This window comes from Myotis brandtii, unplaced genomic scaffold (assembly GCF_000412655.1).
Source record: "Myotis brandtii unplaced genomic scaffold, ASM41265v1 scaffold240, whole genome shotgun sequence".
Taxonomy (NCBI): Eukaryota; Metazoa; Chordata; class Mammalia; order Chiroptera; family Vespertilionidae; genus Myotis; species Myotis brandtii.
Genome location: NW_005359064.1, coordinates 2,487,255 through 2,507,478, shown reverse-complemented (window position 1 = coordinate 2,507,478; position 20,224 = coordinate 2,487,255). Strand labels below are relative to the sequence as shown.

The 20,224-nt window shown below is 41.3% G+C and overlaps 1 protein-coding gene across 1 annotated transcript in view; it reads left to right on the top strand.

Moving 5' to 3' along the window:
• Positions 1–20,224, top strand: part of PIEZO2 (piezo-type mechanosensitive ion channel component 2) — a 290,522-nt gene that overhangs the window by 258,686 nt on the left and 11,612 nt on the right. Inside the window, exons 37-45 of the mRNA XM_014540247.1 lie at positions 3,575–4,105; positions 4,457–4,715; positions 6,687–6,869; positions 10,392–10,644; positions 11,838–11,970; positions 13,161–13,308; positions 13,398–13,612; positions 14,594–14,752; positions 17,639–17,786. Coding sequence (XP_014395733.1) covers positions 3,575–4,105; positions 4,457–4,715; positions 6,687–6,869; positions 10,392–10,644; positions 11,838–11,970; positions 13,161–13,308; positions 13,398–13,612; positions 14,594–14,752; positions 17,639–17,786 — 2,029 coding nt within the window. The remainder of the gene's footprint in view (positions 1–3,574; positions 4,106–4,456; positions 4,716–6,686; positions 6,870–10,391; positions 10,645–11,837; positions 11,971–13,160; positions 13,309–13,397; positions 13,613–14,593; positions 14,753–17,638; positions 17,787–20,224) is intronic.

Genomic DNA, 20,224 nt, shown 5'->3' with positions numbered 1-20,224 from the left:
CAGTTTTTTGCTTCACTGGGGAACAGGAGCTGAGGATTTTAGCCAATGGGTTCTCACCCTAATGATATCCATCAAGACCTAAAACATGATCCAGAAGAAAACATTCATTAGGCAAAATGAAAAGTTAACAGACAAAATGACCCTGCCGTTGCCAGACTTCCTCTGTTGTTTTCTTTGTACCATTTTATTTCTTTTTTAAAAAATGTTGGTTTATATCCAGTTGCATATCAAACCAGCATCTCCTCTACATGCAAGGTATCTAGTTTGGCTTCACTGAATATCACTCAGAAAATGGGGTGGAATATTCAGCCTGTTGCACTGTCCCTGAGCTTCCCTCTCTCATTTGGAGACTGTGTTTTTAAAAAATTGAAATCTTTTATGTAAATTTTACATGAGCAGATATTTCTGCTTAAGCAATTGGGTTACAAAAGGCTCTCAAGGAACTCAAGGAGCTCCAAATAAAGCATATGTCTCCATTAAAAAACAAAACAAAACAAAAACCTCAGTTGCAAAGTTATAATGATATGATTTCTCTGTGAGAGGAGTGTCGGGACTTATGATTATTCTGTTTCCGTGTCCCAGCCAGAGAGTGACATTTCATAGTTTACCACTAGCCAATATATTTTGTTAAACCCAGTATTGTGTTTTATTGCCCTGCCAAACAGGTCCTTCCCTGCCCTTGAGCCCTGCTGTGGTGGTCGTCGTTGCCGTGGTGTTGGTGTTGTGTGTGGTCTGCTGCATGGCAGTGTGTGGGTCAATTGATCCATGTGTAAACTGATGTACCACTGGGGTTTTAACACTGTGTCTCTGTAACTGTTTGCGCTGCTAGCTGCTACACTGAAGCAACCATGCTGTTCTCAAGGCAGTCTACCCTTGATGATTTAGATGGACCAGAAACTGTTCCTAAAACAAGTGAGCGTGCTCGACCTAGGCTCCGTAAAATGCTCAGCTTGGATATGTCCTCCTCATCCGCTGACAGTGGCAGTTTAGCATCAAGGTGCTTAACTTGTGCATGCTTTGTTCTGTGATTTTATATCTCCGCCCCCATCTCATTGCAAATATAAGTTTGTGTGGTATATGTTTTCTTTTTCTTTTAAGAATTTGCATGAATAACCAAAGCATAACCACCCCTTTCTGGGACATACCTGGTTATTCCCAGGACAGCATTCTAGTAAACTAACTGCTCTTTAGTTTTTGTCTGTTAGGAGTTTCTTAAAAACCCTTATTATAAACATTGCCCTCCACTTTGTAAGTATGTTACACTTTTCACTTTCGAAGAAATAAGCATGTTCCCCCCTTGATTGAGAGCTCATGTAGGCAGACCTCACAGGGGAAAATGAGATTTTTCTCGTGATTTCATCAAAAGATCCATGCAGTAGGAAAAATTATGAAAATTTGCCACATATGGTCTTTTTAATACAGAATAAATCTGCCCACATTTTATATGCTTAACTGACATAGAAGTCAGAACAGATTTTACCATTGATTTTTTAAAAAGAATAGTATGCTGCAATAGATAGACTAGATCACATTTGTAGACTGTGACTTGTTTTGTTTAGAAAAGATGACTTTGGGCTTAAGTTTCCTCATTAAATCCTATCATAAAATAATAATCTGTTAGAAATGAAAATGAAATCCAAAAGCTCTTTTTTGAGTTGCTTTGAATGGTCAGCAGGACACAGGAGCATCAGCTACGTTGTGCTTATCCTGACACCACAATAACCCAAACCAAAACAAATTTCAATTTTGGCAAATCGGAGGGCCATTGACCTCTTTTTGCCGGCGGCTATGTCCCCTAACACAGTGCTGCAGTATGCCAGGCCTGGCAATGGTGGAATGCTTTGCCATGAGGTGTCCTCTGGCAGACACAGGCTGTGCTGTTCTACTGTGCTGCTTCCTGAAGGTACCAGGATCTGTTGAATCCCTTTGGGGACAGACCAAATCAAAAACCATAGAGAGCATTCCTGTCATTGGGTGTAGTGTGACTGGAAGTTAGAATGGGTTGGAGCTGGCTCCAGTGGTCTGAAAATTCCCTGGGGTGATCAGTCAATTTCATGGCCTTCCTAGGAGGCTAATTGAGGTAACTCTTAGCAAAAATCCAGTTTGGCATGACATTCCAAGAGCCTTCTACGTGATGTGCATGCACGCTGAGGGCCAAAGCCCTGGGAATACTAAACACCTGAGAAGGTCCCAAGAACTCATGCAAATCTGATTCTTCAGCCTCAGGACTCAGCCAAGTTTCATCCATTCATTCATGTATTCATTAACATGTCTACACTGGTGTTGATGACAAGAAAAATGAGTATAGTCTATGCATTTCAGCCTCAGGACTCAGCCAAGTTTCATCCATTCATTCACTTATTCATTAACATGTCTACCTACACTGGTGTTGATGACAAGAAAAATAGGTACAATCTATGCATTAGAGAATCTCAGTGTTTATGGACCCTAGTTGCCCACATACGCCATTCAGAGAGATAATAGTGCATGTTTCAGAATCTAACAAGTTATAGTTTTATATCCACAGATTCCACGGATGTGTCTGAGGTAAATAATATTAAAACGCATGCCATGAATTTCACTGGTGGGCCAGCTCTATTTTCATTCCCAACTTTTTCTGCATGGGCCTGCCAGGGAAAGTTAGAAGATAGAACACAAAAAGGAGGAGAGGGGGGTGCAAGAGAAAAGAACAGGATGCCAGAAAGAGAGAGTGAGTTAAGGGTGGAGAGCTGATAGGAAGTGAACACTAGAAAGGGCGCTGGCAGAAGAAAATCAGTGGAAATAGTTGGAAGGAGAGAGGGCAGGACTGACCCTTGAGGGTGGAGCAGGCAGCCCCAAGGAGAGATCACGCTGGTGAGAAGATGGTGGGTGTTTCCATGTGTAGACAAAGAGGTTATCGGGAGGTGGTTGGGAGCTGGAAATGGTGAAAATTCAGTCAATGTAATAAGCACCAATAAGAAAAAGGCAAAGGGTGAGAAAACAGAGAGAAGGAACAATTATGAAAGAAGTGGGCCATCTTTTAAAATAAAGCATGCCGTTGCTTAGCCAATATTTTATTATTCCTATTGTCCTCTTCTGGATCTGGGTGGGCCCATGGCAAGGACTGAGAGTAGAGTTTATGTTGGTCAGCACCAACAGACCCACAGCCGCAAGGCTTCTCACTTCCATGCAGCCTGCTTTAAAGGGTATAGAGGGGTAGGTATGCTCTGCTCTGTCTCCATTGGGAGGTAAACACTGGAATCCATGGCTGTGAATCCTGAGATCATTTTGAGAACCTCCATGCACAGGTGGGTTTAGCAGCGTGTAAGCCATGTGACTTGCTCTGGTTTTCAACGGGTGTGTGCCCTGCTAGCTCTTGCATTGAAGAGGGTGCTGTTGGCAGTTGCAAACCAGGTGTGACTATCCTGAAGGAACAAAGCAGATGGGATGCAGGGAAGGGATTGTGGCCTTTGACTTCTCCTCTGCCTTGATGGTCTTATCTGGGAGCACTAAGGAGCTATCTGGAGAGCTTGAGAGGAGGCCGAGGAGCTGGGTGCTAAGCCCCGGGTCTGTGCCCGTCCCTCTCTCCCGACAGCGAGCCCACGCAGTGCACCATGCTGTACTCGCGCCAGGGGACCACCGAGACCATCGAGGAGGTGGAGGCCGAGCAGGACGAGGTGGAGGCCAGCCAGGACGTGGAGGCCCAGCAGGACGAAGACATGGGGGTCCAGGACAGCGACGATGAGGAGGGCAGTGAGTCTGAGGTGGACATGGGGCCGGATGGGCTTGAGGGGTCCGAGGAGGAGGCGGACGAGGAGGCAGATGAGGAGGCGGAGGAGGAAGAGGCAGAGGAGGCCCAGGACTCCGAGGAGTCCGAGGAGGCCGGCCTCACCCCGGACACTGAGTTGCCGCAGTCCTTCGCCGAGGACGGCGACATGGAGGTCCCGCCGTCCTACAGCAAGGCGGTCAGCTTTGAGCGCCTGTCCTTCGGCTCGCAGGACGACTCCGCGGGGCCGAGCCACATGGCCGTCAGCCCCGACGACAGCCGCTCCTTGGACAGGCTGGGGCCCAGCATCTTACCGTCCCTGACGCACGAGCTGACGGCCAGCGAGCTGCTGCTGAACAAGTAAGAGCCCGTGGGCAGCGGGAAGGTGTCTGGGAGCCATGCGCTGGGGTTGCACATGGAGGAAACTCGATGTAAAAACGCCCACCTGCGTGTTTACAGCGAACAGACACAGTTCTCATCCTCCTCAGGCTGCAGATACAACACAGTCTGCAGCACGTCTGTCACTAAGGGTAGAACGAGCAAGAGCTGGCAGTAGACACTGCTCAGGTGTCTTCTGTAAGATAATATTGGGGGGTTTTCCATAGGAAATCTGGGGGCAGAGGGAAGGGGAAGGAGAGGAAGGACCTTGGATGTGGCAATCAGTAATTTGGAGAAATGAAGACAAAAGTATCTTCATGCTTCTGCTCACAGGATGTTCCACGATGATGAGCTTGAAGAGTCGGAGAAATTCTACGTGGACCAGCCGCGGTTCTTGCTGCTGTTCTACGCCATGTACAACACCCTGGTGGCCCGCTCGGAAATGGTGTGCTACTTTGTGATCATCCTGAACCACATGGTCTCTGCCTCCGTAATCACCCTGGTGCTCCCCATTCTGATCTTCCTCTGGGCCATGCTGTCCGTCCCGAGGCCCAGCAGACGGTTCTGGATGATGGCCATTGTCTACACAGAGGTAGGCCTTGGGCACAACCTCCGGCAAGCTGCGCGGGGCATTTGCGCTAAGTGGGCCTGCCCCGACCCCCGGGTAGTTGCACACAGAACTATCAGTACATGTCTATTCTTAGGCAGATAAATGAATATGCCTAACAGTTACCTAGTGCTGGTAATTGTATATATCTTTTTACATTTCACACCTCACACAAGATAGGTGCTAATATCATTCCTATTTAATAGATAAGGTTACCAACTTTAATAAGGTTAAATCATTGGCCCAAAGTTACCCAGCTAGTGAGGGATGGGGCAGACTCCTGAAGCCTGGTTGTCTGTCCTGTGATATTAACCACGGAGATAACAGTGCTATGCAGACCCAAGCATAGTGCCTGGACCTGGGAATGTTCCGTGAATGGACGCTGAATTAAATAATACAGTAAGCCCTTTTAATATAGTTAGTGCAGCAAGAACATATCCCATTTTTAAACTTAGGCTTTAAATGGGAATAACAAGGGCTCATCAGTAGATGAGTGGATAAAAAAGCTGTGGTATATTTACACCATGGAATACTATGCAGCAGTAAAAAAGAAGGATCTCTTACCCTTTGAGACATCATGGAGGGACAAGGAGAGTATTATGATAAGTGAAATAAGCCAGTCAGAGAAAGACAAGTATGTGGAATCTAATGAACAAAATACACTGATGAACAAAATAGATCCAGAAGCATGGAACAAACTGTCAAATCTCAGAAGGAAGGAGGAGGTGAGTGGGTAAGAGGAAAGAGATCAACCAAAGAACATGTATACATACATGCATAAGTCATGGACATAGACAGTTGGGTGGTAAAGGCCTGGGATGGAGCGTGGGGATGGACTAGAAGGGGTTAATGGGGGAGCGGGATAAAAGGAGACATAAGTAATACTTTCAACAATAAAGATTTTTTAAAAATAAACAAAAAATAAACAGGGGCATGACTCGATCAGATTTGTGTTTTTGCAAGTTTTTATACAGAATGAAAGTGGACACATTGAGACCAGCTAGGAAACTATTTTAATTGTGGGTGAAAAGTAATAGGGTTTGAATGCAGTGACAATGAGGTTGAAGATGAGTGGGTAAATGTGGTTTCAGTAATGGACTAAAGCTTTTTGCGGTGTGAAGGAGAAGGGGAGAGGCAAGAATGACCTCCAGGTTTCTGCTTTGGAATTTTGTATGTGGGGATTTTCACTAAGATAAGAAACACAGGACTGTTCTTTGCAGAAGCTTGACTAAGAAGACAGGAGAGAGAGAAGAGCTAAAGGAAGACTCTAGGTCCAGAGAGGACTTTTTAAAGTATTTTTATTAATGAATTGTGTATATTGCAATGAGGAATGCTTAAATGAAACCCATCAATTTTCTCATTTGTCATTCTCTCTCAACATGCCACTTTTCTACAACATTTATACACTTATAACAGCACAACTGGCCAGTTTGTTTCATTTACTTTTATATCTTCTTGAGAAGAAATTCCAGTGAGCAATAAAGTAGGGAGAAGAAAGAGATTGGAGTAAAGTGAAAATTGTGTACATCAAACCTGCGTAATATTGTTCACAAAGATTGCAAATTAAAGCAATACATAAAATATAAAGACATAAACATTATTCTGCTCTTGTGTCCTAATACCACACTTTAATAGCTGATAATTATATATGTATCAAATAAATCAGTATAAATTAGCCTACTTCTCAAAAACAAGGGAAATTATTTAAGCAGTGCCATGAGAGACCTGATTGGCCCTGATATATCTACGATCAAAGGCACTCGCGAGGGTAAGATTTAGCTCCTGTTCTGAAGTCAGTGGTCTGTAAGAATGATGATGTAATCATTCTACATAACTGTGTGCATTTCTACCATCAAAACTGTGAAATGGATTTTTCTTGGTTGTTTTATATTGCTGTTTCTCCTATATAACTATTCTTATAAAGATTTTTTTTTAATTTCTATCATCCATGTGTAGGTGACAATTGTGATCAAGTATTTCTTCCAATTTGGGTTCTTTCCCTGGAATCAGCTGGTGGAATTGAACAAGGACAAACCTTTATACCCAACTAATATTATAGGTGTGGAAAAGAAAGATGGTTATGTTCTTTATGATCTCATTCAGCTCCTGACTCTTTTCTTCCATCGATCAATTTTGAAGGTACTGTTTTAACAGTTACCCAGCACGTGTTGAGAATTGTCGCTGTAATATTCCTAGACACTGTGAACATTAGGATTGGTGACAGTGCTGAAGGGTCAGTGGATGGTGTCTACTGTATGCTTTAAAACACACACACACACAAACAATTATATTCATTTAGTGGATATTTTCTCCAATACTCTGTGCTCAATAATGTAACTTACAATAAATCTGGGGGCAAATTTTCCCATATTTCCACCCTGGGTTGAACATGCAATAATTAACTCACACATGTGGGAATTGCACACATTCTGTACAATAGCTTAATGCCTGATATGCTAAATTCTACTCCTAGTTTAAGCCAGAACCTCAGAGAGCTACAATTTGGAGTGGATTGTATTGCTTTTCATCTCCATCCCAACCTCTGACTACCACCTTGTAGCATTGCTTTTCTTGGGTAGTTTTTTGTCATGAAACCGCTAGCTTTAGTGAGAGACTGTACATTCAATGGTCTGGTGACACCAGTGCTGTGCTTTGCTTCTTGGAAGCTCATTGTTGAGAAAGCTGCTTATCACACTGCTCTGGGAAGACCTGCCTACAGGGTGACCTGTCTCAGAGTCAGTAACACTTGTCATCCTCCTGAGCAACTATGTGGGCTTTTTCTTCTTGTATACTGTGAACTGTAAGCTCAGCTTGTAAATGATAACAATTAGAAAGTATTGCATAGCATACATTTTATGTGATGATATACCTATTGTCACAACCTTACTTTTCTTCTCTTACCTATGTCTCCTTTTATAAAATATTTACATTTATTTTATCAAGTAGTATCTTTATTAGTTCCTGTTTAGAACAGGCTTGACCTAAGTTAATACATACACACACATCCTATATAATAAAAACATAATATAATAAAAGCATTTATTTGTCCTTTCGGATGAAGCGGGAGCTGCGAGGGCAGAGGCAGAGGCAGCCACTGTGGCTCCAGGGGGCCAAGCCCCTTGCACGAATTTCGTGCATCGGGTCTCTAGTGTGTGTGTGTATGTATGTGTATGTGTGTATATATATATATGTATATATATATATATATACACACACACACACACACACATACATACATATATACCCATACATATGTAACACTGTGTTCAACTTCTGTCATACTTAGTGGGCTATTTCAAATTGGGTTCATCTGTGTATAGCTTTGGTCAAGATCTTTTTTCTCTCTTCTGTCACCTTGCAAAGTGCCCAAGTCCCTAACCTTTCATTTTACAGTCACCTTACCTATGTTATTGGGTTGTGGCAGGTTTTCAAAGGTATGTTATTCAAGGAAATCAGTTAGCCAAAATTGAACTTGCCCAAAAGCTCCAGTTTTTCTGATGAATATGCTAATTTTCTGAATTAATCCACTTTACTAATTCTTGTTATGACTATATTAATATATTAACTTTATATCTTTTTAGTTCCAGAAACTAGTTAAAATTTAAGCATTTAAAACATAATGGTATAATTTTGGCCACTTTACAATTATCTTAAAACTTTTGTATCCTTTTGCATGTCATTTAAAATTTTTTATAAACCTTTAGGCATTTTTACTACTTTTCATCAATAATCAAATGGTTTAACAGCTACAATTTTATATTTAAAGTGTACAATAAAAAAATTTTGATATTTTATATTATATACTTTAATTTCTTCTTTGAAAATTTCATTTACTGTACATAGTGAATGTATATGAGATTTGAGGTACTAGTATTATGCTAAAATTTTGGATAATGATATGAAAAATATTTTTTGGAATGATAAATCTTTTCATGAAAAAAACCCCACCTCTTATAGAATGCTGCTATGGAAACCAAACAATGAAAACTATGTAGGAATTTGAAAAGTGGTTAAAACTATCCTATTTAGCTCTAACCAGTTTGGCTCAGTGGATAGAGCATCGGCCTGCGGACTCAAGGGTCCCAGGTTCGATTCCGGTCAAGGGCATGTACCTTGGTTGCGGGCACAACCCCAGTGGGGAGTGTGCAGGAGGCAGCTGATCAATGTTTCTCTCTATCCCTCTCCCTTCCTCTCTGTAAAAAATAAAATATATTTTTTAAAAAAACAAACTATCCTATTTAGTATTAATTGCTGCAATTTTATAAATAATTAGAAGAATTAACAAACTTAAATGTACTACTAAAAAGTAGGGAAAGAATCTAAATATGTTAAAATGTTGGCAAAAGACAAAACAATTTTTAAAATGATTTGAAAGAAATTAGTATAAACTGAAAAATCCCACTATGAACACCTAAAATGTTTGTTTGTAAGAATACATTCATTTGATATGGTTAAAAATAGTATATCTATAAATGAATATTTAAGAGTAATTTGTAAATTAGGCGACTTTGTCTTTTGATGAGCTAATTATTCTCTGAGTTGGTTTTTGACCAATTAATTTTTAGCAAATTGGCCTGGAGCTCTTATTCCCCAAAGTATGTGTCAGAGGGAGGACTGGTCAAGGCCTTGGGGAACAAATGCAGAGTCTGGCTGTCTGGGTGCTCAGGAGGCTGTGAGTTCATTGGGGAGCTTTGTCCAACAGCAGCAAGTTCAATTTAGCATGTCAGGGTGACTTGTGGTTCAGGTAGCATCATGCTCCAGGAAGGTCTCTGCTCTCTCTCCTCCTTTTCCGCTGTCATTTCTCCCCTCTTTATCAGCCCTTTCATCCCATTTCCCTGAAGCAAAACCCAAGCTCTGCAGAACGCATCGTAATCTGTTTCACATGTGGACCAACATTTTTTTGAGTTAAGTATTTGCAGCTCTGTTTCTGAGTCAGCCATGGATGATTCAAGGATTCACATCATGTGTTACGCAGCTTGGGTAGGGACAGCATTATTATTATTCAAGTGCAGATATTTAGTAAACATGGGGCAATGGGGCTGAATTCACCCACTTATACTTCAAGTTGATCCTTGGAATGCTAGTCGTAAGCATAGAGAGATGTGTTCTGAAAAGCACTTCTGCTCACGGAACAAGTCAAGAGATTGTAATTTTGCCTTTTTTCTACCTGCCAAACATCACCTGTCTCCATCTCACTTAATTAGCCAAACTTTTATCATCTTACCCACCCATATCCACTCTACTGGGACCATCATAAAATTATAGATAATAAGCTTTCTTAGAATCTCTCCCTGCCTTGGTTTTCTCATCTTTTTTAATTACAGCTTTATTGAGGTATAATCAACAAAATTATAAAATATTTAAACTGGACATGTGGTGATTAGATAAATGCATACATTGTGAAAGGATTCACCCATCTATGTAATTAACACATTCATCACCTCACATATGTATTCTTTTTTTTAATGAGAATATTTAAGTTCCATTCTCTTTGCAAATTTCAGTTACATAACAACACAGTGTTACCAAAGATAGTCACTCTATTTTGCCTTTGGTTTTCTAATCTTGGGGAGAGTTTGTTCGATGAGATATTATAGGGCAGAACACCAGCTCCCTCACCTGAAACAGCAATCTTAATTGTCCCTTCCCATGCTTTCTCAGTGCCACGGCCTATGGGATGAAGATGACATTACCGACAGTGGGACCGACAAGGAAGAGTCAGATGATGAGCTGTCCCTCAGTCACGGCAGAAGGGACTCCTCTGATTCTCTGAAATCCATCAACCTGGCTGCGTCCACGGAGTCAGTGCACGTGTCCTTCCCTGAGCAGCTGACGGCTGTTCGCAGGAAACGTTCCAACAGCAGCTCCCAGATATCCCACAGATCCAGCTTTTCTTCAAATAGGTCTCAAAGAGGTATCCCTGGGCTGGAAATACCCCCTGAGGTTCTCCTTTTACTGGTGCCAGTGTGTCTGGGGCAGGGAGTTTGTTGGGTGCTACCAAGCAGACAGGTATTGTGATGTGAATTGAAAGTGCTTTGAAATCAGACAGACCCGAATTCAAGTGCTGACTCAGCTGTGTGTGTGACCTGGGGCAGTCACATCATTGCATTGCTCTAAATGTCTAATTCCTTCCAGGACAAGGACTCCAGATAATTGTGAAAAGTGGCCAGCATAGTGCAAGGACCTAATAAGTGTTGGGCATACAACAGTTTTAAAATCAGATCCACAGATTCTGCTGGGTGTCCAGAGTGCTGTAAATCACAATTTATTTCAAAAATATATTTATATTTCATTGATGGGAACTTTCAGTTATACTATCTAATAATTTTCTCATGTATTTATTAATTTCTTACTAAGCAGTGAGTGCAATCAGAAAGTAGATATGCCTTCCAGTTGCCACTCTAGGAGTAATTGGGTATTTGTATTTATAGCCCTCCTGTATGAAACTTACCAAATACTTGTGTACAGTCATGCATTGTATGACTTTTTGATCAACGATCAACGATGGACCACATATATGATGGTGGTCTACCATATAGCCTAGGAGGGTAGTAGGCTGTACCATCTAGATTTGTGTACACTCTGTGTTGTTCACACAACCACAAAATTGCCTACTGACACATTTCTCAGAATCTATACCCAAAGCATGTATCATTAATTGGTGCATGACTATATTCATCTTCAGAATATACTTTTCAGGCAGATGCTGGAAGGTCCTCATATTCATTTTACAGTTAGAGAAATGAGGACATGAGAAAAGGGATGGGCCATGGACCCAACCTAAAAAACCTGCAACCTAGGCCCCCCAGGTAGTACTAAAAAAGCTGCTCTTCCCATGTGTTTCTTCCCGGGACAAAGATCACATAACAATCCAGGGATGACTCAGCATTGGGTGTACAAACCCGTAGATGCATTTTACCTCCGAAGCAGACTTGAGACAGCAGATTCCGAATGTTCAGTCACTGCTCTGACAGGCATGTGTGTTCGTTCTTCCCTCTGAGTCTGTTTCAAGCCATCCCTTTGCCATGGGGGCCCCAAGGACTAATTTGATACCTATGTCAATTAGTCCGTGCCTCACGGTGCATCTTGGCTTCTTTTTATTCCTAGGCAGCACAAGCACCCGAAACAGCAGTCAAAAAGGAAGCAGTGTTTTGAGCATCAAGCAAAGAAGCAAAAGGGAACTTTACCTGGAAAAGCTTCAAGAACATTTAATCAGAGCAAAAGCACTTACCATAAAGAAGTGAGTGCATGCAAACACTTGGGTTGTGGGTTTTATTTTAGGGCTGGGGGACTTTGGGAAATAATTGTTAACAATCATTTCATATATGCCAAAGGTGAAGAACAGAGAAGTGGCTTCTCATATCACAAATATCCTCTTAAGGCAGAAAAAAATAACCCATTATTAAAAATAATAATATTTTAAAAAATCACTTTTCAATAAGTGTTATTCATTTTTACATTCGTTGCATTTAGAAACACACATTTTCTATTTGAAAAGGATAAATAAATAATCTCAGAAGTTCACAGTAGGTAATTCCAGGCATTATCATGGAAAGACTACTGGATAGAGAGGAATTTCCTGTCAAAGCTGGAAGGGCCTCAGACATACACTCTCATCCTAGAGAGGAGAGACTGAGGCACATGGTGGGGAGATGGTTTGTCATTGTCATATAGCCGGTCTCCAACAAAATGCACAGGTTCTTCCCAAGTGTCAGGGCTGCAGACAAACAGCAGATGAGGAAGCAACATAGAGGACGCGCAGCAGGGCTGGTCCTGAATATGGGCTCTGAGGCCAGGAGGGCCATCCACACCTGAACATGGCCTTGAACTGAAGGTAAAACCCAGAGCACAGTAAAGATAAGGCAGAGGCTGGACAGACAAGCCAGAGCCAGGAGGACATGGTAACAAAGGACAGAGCAAAGTGAACTCAAAAGCCCAGGTACTCCCTGGGAACCACGAGAAGAGAGGCCCAGGACCCACCTGGGGGAATGGCAGGGCTGCCTAACGATGACCTGGCGCCTGGTCAGCCCTTCAGGTCTAAGCCCCCTGGTGCATTCCCATGTATTTCTCAGTCCAGCCCTATGCCTCAGGTCTTATTGCTACCTTCATTTTACAAAAGAGGAAATGAAAACTAGGAGAGTTAAGTAGCATGCTCAAGGTCTCACAGGTGCAGAGTAAATGAATCAGGTGACAAACCACCTAAATTTCAGGGCTTTATATCACTGTAGCACAAGAAAAAAGGTTCATGGTCTTACCTTGCCAGTGAACTTGTATGCACTCTGTTCGAGCAGGAGCCACCCCCAGCAGGACTGTCCTGAGGCTGAGAGAGGGAGAACCCGTTTGGAAAAAGGAATAGAATGACTGTAGAATCTGGTCATTTCTCCACTTGTACCTCTCCTGAAGCAAGGGGGTGGGGTCCCTGTTTTGCAGGACTCTGCAAATATATGTGCCCATCAGACAGTTCTTCTACAACCTCATCCACCCAGACTACAGCGCCGTGACCGACGTATATGTGCTTATGTTCCTGGCTGACACTGTTGACTTCATCATCATCGTCTTTGGCTTTTGGGCCTTCGGGGTAGGTAAAGGCCACCATGCAGCCAATAACTAATAGTGATCTGTCCTGTGAAATGCCACTTAGGCCTGAACCTGTTGTCTCTTTCCCAGAAACACTCAGCAGCCGCAGACATCACCTCTTCTCTGTCTGAGGACCAGGTGCCCGGGCCGTTTCTGGTGATGGTCCTCATTCAGTTTGGAACCATGGTGGTGGACCGAGCACTGTACCTCAGAAAGACTGTATTGGGAAAGGTCATTTTTCAGGTCATTCTTGTGTTTGGAATTCACTTCTGGATGTTCTTCATCTTGCCTGTAGTGACTGAGAGGTAAGGTCTTTGGAAACTGTTGCTGCTGGTTAAGATGGGTTGGACATGGGAGATTTACAAAGAGTAGCCCAAAGTTTGATAGGGAAAGGCCAGGTAAGATCCTGGAGGCTAATACCGCTTTCCTTCTATCACCTTGAACCCTAAGCATCTTCTGTGTTAACCTTCAGTTCTCCAAGGATACCACGTCCTCCCAAATCTCAAAGCCCTTCCTTCTCTTCTCTACCGCCTCCAACCCACAGTGCCTCTTCTTCCTCACTCTTTAGATCTCAGTCCAGGTGTCACTTTTCCCAGGTCTTCTCACCCCACACCTCAAACTTAGTGCTTCTTGCATGAACGGATGAATGTGTCAATCAATAACAGAAAAATAAGGGAGACAGCTATAAATAGGAACCGTTAGATTATGATAGTAAAGGGTCCATAGAAGGGGCACATGGACTGGTCCATATGATAAAATAAGAATGATATTTTTAATAAACATCATTAAAAGTCTTCATGTATAACATTAATTTGATCTTATACATCAGAGACATTCATAGCCAAGCCTTAAGAATAACATGTCAATAAGTCTGGCTAATTGGAAGTGTGAATGAAAAGTAATGAAAATGGATTGAACTTTACAACATTATGGTTGTACATTTTTCTTTTTTTCTTTTTGAGCTTTAATTTTGGACAGAGTAGCCGCAGCATCCACATTGTGAGAAAATGTTAATAGTAAATTTACTTAACAGCAATTTATTTTATTTATGGCTTAAACAACTGACTAATGCACTAATACCTTAGAGGCACCAGTCATAGGATTTTTTTTTATTACCCTACCTTTTGCCTTTGAAGTGATCAACTATACATAGTGAATTTCTTAGAATTGACTGAATTGACTTAAATGCTAGAGGGGCAGTTAGGCTTTTTTTAAAATCCTAAACTGGTATCCTTTTACCAGAAGAGGATTCCATTCCCTCACTTTTCTGAATGTTTCTGTTTTAGGAAATTCAGCCAGAACCTGGTTGCTCAGCTTTGGTACTTTGTGAAATGTGTTTACTTTGGGTTGTCTGCCTACCAAATCCGTTGTGGCTACCCAACACGAGTGCTTGGAAACTTCCTCACAAAGAGCTACAATTACGTCAACCTCTTCCTGTTTCAAGGGTAAGGACACAGGCTGTGTGCCATAGTCGCTCACAGAGGGGAGGCTGCCAAGTGAAAGGCATTCTGCTTCCTACCTGGGAAGGAACAGGAAGAGGAAGAGTGCTGATGCACAGGAATGTAGATCGTCATGAAACTCTTACAGTATTTAGCAAAAGAACAGATATGCTTCTTGAAATACCTTTCTATGTGTAGTTGCCACTCACCTAGCCAGGATGTTGTTCTGGGATCATCCACAGGGGTTAATTTTCTATTTCTATATCCTGCAAAATTACTGTGATAATATTTTCGGATTCATGATCCTTAAGTATAAATATATTTCTGGGCACAATGAAATAGAATATTTGGAACCTAGACTATTCCAAAATACCTTTGGAATTTTGCATGTACAATAAGTCCATCCATTGAATAGGCCATTTATTCCCCCTAACATCAGTGGGAATGCCACGTGACTTGCTTATTCCTGGTAGTAAGTTAGCTGCCAAAGGAAGCATATTACTCTTCCATATGAGAATTTTATTGGTTGCATCTCCTCTCTGCTCAGAAAGCAGACATAAAAATCAGACTGACTGCATAAAAAGTCAGTCTGCTCCTGGCACGGCTGGCTCCTACTTAGCACCAAACCTGGGGGCTAGGGCACGTGACTTGCTTATTCCTGGTAGTAAGTTAGCTGCCGAAGGAAGCATATTACTCTTCCATGTGAGAATTTTATTGGTTGCATCTCCTCTCTGTTTGCTCAGGAAGAAGACATAAAAATCAGACTGACTGCATGAAAAGTCAGTCTGCTCCTGGCAAGGCTGGCTCCTACTTAGCACCAAACCTGGGGGCTAGGAACTTGGTCATAAAAGCGGTATTGAGCATGCTCAGATGTTAGGAACCTCCAGTGTGGAACAGTGTTTCACTTAGTGCCATCCTGTATGGGGCTGATATTTCTTCCCTGTGTTGAATTAGTGCCCTCTGGACAAAGCTGTGTAGCCCACAGGAGAATACCAAGCAGTAACCCAAGCTGTTGTGAGGGCTGTAGAATGAACCTAGACCAGGGGTGGGCAAACTTTTTGACTCGAGGGCCACAATGGGTTCTTAAACTGGACCGGAGGGCCGGAACAAAAGCATGGATGGAGTGTTTGTGTGAACTAATATAAATTCAAAGTAAACATCATTACATAAAAGGGTACAGTCTTTTTTTTTTTTAGTTTTATTCATTTCAAACCGGCCGGCCCGCGGGCCGTAGTTTGCCCACGGCTGACCTAGACCCTCCAGCCTGGGAGAAGCTGTCAGTCAAGAAACAGGGGGCAGTCCCCAGACTTGAGAGGAGCGAATACCAAGCAGTAACCCAAGCTGTTGTGAGGGCTGTGGAATGAACCTAGACCCTCCAGCCTTGGAGAAGCTGTCAGTCAAGAAACAGGGGGAAGTCCCCAGACTTGAGAGGAGACCAGGCCAACCTATTCCCAAATGAAATATAAGAGACTGAGCCAGAGTCCTGTTGGCCTTAGTCATCTAGTAAGTCTACTGTGTGACCCCAAAGACATGTCCTGTTTCCTCTGATGGCTGTCATTTGCCCTGGTTTTTCACTTACAAGGTGTATTAACTTTCCAAGCTCATTCAACAACAAAGCTCCAACAATTCAATAAGCCTGTGACCAATAGATTATTGTAACATGAACAAATAAATGCTTACAAAAGCTAAATTATAGATATTTGCAGATGATATCATTTTATATAGAGAAAATCCTAAAGACTTGCCCCCCAAAACTTGAGAACTAATCAATGAATTCAGTAAAGTTGCAGGATATAACTTTTTGACTCGAGGGCCACAATGGGTTCTTAAACTGGACCGGAGGGCCGGAACAAAAGCATGGATGGAGTGTTTGTGTGAACTAATATAAATTCAAAGTAAACATCATTACATAAAAGGGTACGGTCTTTTTTTTTTTTTTAGTTTTATTCATTTCAAATGGGCCGGATCCGGCCCGCGGGCCGTAGTTTGCCCACGGCTGACCTAGACCCTCCAGCCTGGGAGAAGCTGTCAGTCAAGAAACAGGGGGCAGTCCCCAGACTTGAGAGGAGCCCAGGCCAACCTATTCCCAAATGAAATATAAGAGACTGAGCCAGAGTCCTGTTGGCCTTAGTCATCTAGTAAGTCTACTGTGTGCCCCCAGTGACATGTCCTGTTTCCTCTGATGGCTCTCATTTGCCCTGATTTTTCACTTACAAGGTATATTAACTTTCCAAGCTCATTCAACAACAAAGCCCCAACAATTCAATAAGCCTGTGACCAACAGATTATTGTAACATGAACAAATAAATGCTTACTAAAGCTAAATTATAGATATTTGCAGATGATATCATTTTATATAGAGAAAATCCTAAAGACTTGCCCCCCAAAACTTGAGAACTAATCAATGAATTCAGTAAAGTTGCAGGATATAAAATCAACATACAGAAATCAGTTGTGTTTCAACCACTAACAATGAAATATCTGAAAAAAAATAAAGAAAAACTTTCATTTACAATAACATCAAAACAATAAAATACTTAGAAATACATTTAACCAAAGAAGTGAAAGATTTGTACAATTTCTTATAAAAGAAATTGAAGAAGACACCTTTAAACACTTAAAAAGGGAATACCAGTTTGTTAAGACCATCAGCCAAAAAACGAGAAGAAAAAAAAAGAAAGAAAAAAGGAATGGAAAATACCAATTCATTTATTAGACTTCTAATGAAAAGCAGTTGTATTCCAAGTTGGATTTTACCATAAGGGTCACCTTGAGAATTTTTTCTAAGATCTAAGAGCTAAAACATCAAGTAACTGCATGAGTTCCCAGGGTTAGCTGGATATTGGGGGCCATCCCAGAACTGTCTCTCTAACAAGACGTGGTTTCTGCCAGGTTCCGCCTTGTTCCATTTTTGACTGAGCTAAGGGCTGTGATGGACTGGGTGTGGACAGACACGACCTTGAGCCTCTCCAGCTGGATCTGTGTGGAGGACATCTATGCTCACATATTCATCCTGAAGTGTTGGCGGGAGTCGGAAAAAGTAAGCCAATAAAAATGCCTTATCCCTATTTGTCTCTCTTAGATACAGACTGGTTATAAGATTAATGTGAACTTTTGCAAGTTTTGTGGCCAAATAAATGGAGACAGGGACAAAACTACTAGGATTTATAAATGTCCTATTGATTTTCACCCCACTAGAGTAGGGAATTTTGGACATACTGCTGTCTTAGCAATAGCATCCAGATGTGTTCATCTTTTGGCCACTTTGTGTTGTAGTTATTTTTAAAAGAAGAAATTATATATTGCTGTGTGACTCAATAATTCTTAAATGACTCATTGGGGAACAGAAGGAAATTTGCTGTGGTGGAGAAAAGTGGGGTGAGGTAGCTTGGACTCAGGCTCACCACCTGATGTCCTTTTTGATGAGGGACAGACAATGTTACTGCTTTGTGCAAAGGAAATTGAAGTGCAAATACTTGATTATTCTTCCAAGTTGAATGTTAAGGTTAAAAATAGAATTACAATTATTTATAGGATTCTCAAGTTCAATGTATGAAGCAGGAATCTCTTGCATAATAACAATAGAAATACTCAAGCAACATTAACTGAGGTGGTGTGAAATGTCTTTTTTTCTCATCTCTTTGAAAAAGTGTGTTCATCTTTTGGCCACTTTGTGTTGTAGTTATTTTTAAAAGAAGAAATTATATATTGCTGTGTGACTCAATAATTCTTAAATGACTCATTGGGGAACAGGAGGAAATTTGCTGTGGTGGAGAAAAGTGGGGTGAGGTAGCTTGGACTCAGGCTCACCACCTGATGTCCTTTTTGATGAGGGACAGACAATGTTACTGCTTTGTGCAAAGGAAATTGAAGTGCAAATACTTAATTATTCTTCCAGGTTGAATGTTAAGGTTAAAAATAGAATTACAATTGTTTATAGGATTCTCAAGTTCAATGTATGAAAGCAGGAATCTCTTGCATAATAACAATAGAAATACTCAAGCAACATTAACTGAGGTGGTGTGAAATGTCTTTTTTCTCATCTTCTTTGAAAAAGTCCCCTCTAGTCCATGTAATCTCTGTATTCTGCAGTTTCTTCTGAGAATTTTAGCTTTGTAGTCATGGGGCCATTTGTACCTCTGTGTTTCTGGCATTTGTGGGAGTGAAGGAGATGAGGCTGGTAGTATACTTGTATTAGCTTTTCCTGATTTTTAAGGTACAAGGGAATTGATATAAGGACAGAATATGAGAGCCAATCTACCAAAGGGACATAGAGGGTAGAAATCAGGGTGACAAAGGGTCTGGAAATCATATGAAAACAAGGAGGAAGAACCAAGAATTATTTAGTCTGAAGAATTATTTAAAAAAGGGGGGGAGGAGGCAGACAAACTATTTGAAATATTGGAAAATAGATTACAATTTTTAATTAATTTGTAAGATCCAAGAAAAGTAGACAAAAGCTCCAGTAAGTTGCAATGGAACATAAAGATCTTCCTAAAAATCACAGAAAAGAAATTGAAGACACCTTTAAACATTTAAAAAGGGAATCCCTGTTTGTTAAAACCATTAAAAAAAAAAAAAAGGAAAAGCAAATCGTACCCTTTGCGACAGCATGGATAGACCTGGAGAACATTATGCTATGTGAAATAAGCCAGTCAGAGAAAGACAAGTGCCATATGATTTCACTTATATGTGGAATGAACAAAATAAACAAACAAACAAAATAGAAACAAACTCATAGATACAGAGAACAGACTGAGAGCTGTCAGAGGGGAGGAGGGTTGGGGAGCTGGGCGAAAAAGGCGAAGGGATTAAGCAAAAGAGAGAGAGAGAGAGAGAGAGAGAGACCTCATAGACACAGACAATAGCATGGTGATTACTGTGACTACCAGAGGGAAAGGGGGGTGGGAGAGGTAGAACAGGGTAAAGGGGGATAAATGGTGATGAAGAGATTTGACTTGGGGTGGGAAACACACAATACAATATACACCTGAAATCTATATAATTTTACTAACAAATGTCACCCCAATAAATTAAATTTTAAAAAGAAATAAAAGCCTCATTTTAATGTATCACCTTAATTTAAATATATGCTTCTACCTTATGCTAAGTCTGTGGCTATTTAAATCACACTTGGTAAAACATTTTGAGAAATCTGGGTATGTGCGAGGTAAGTATTAGGGATTCTAAATGAATCTGACACTAGTTTCTACTTCATCCCGTAAGAGACTGAAACATTACCAGTAATTATCACTTTTCCACATTGAATGTAATATGTTCCTGGGGTTTCATAAATACACTTTATGAAGAAACAACAATTTCCTGAGAGGCCAGTGTTGGTGTGAGCACACACAATGCAAGCCACTCACTCCTAGTCATATTTTACCATGATTTCCATGCAGCCACTTTCCCAAACACTTTTTTTAAACATGCTTCTATTAACTTCAGAAAGAGAAAGGGAGAGGGAAAGAGGGATAG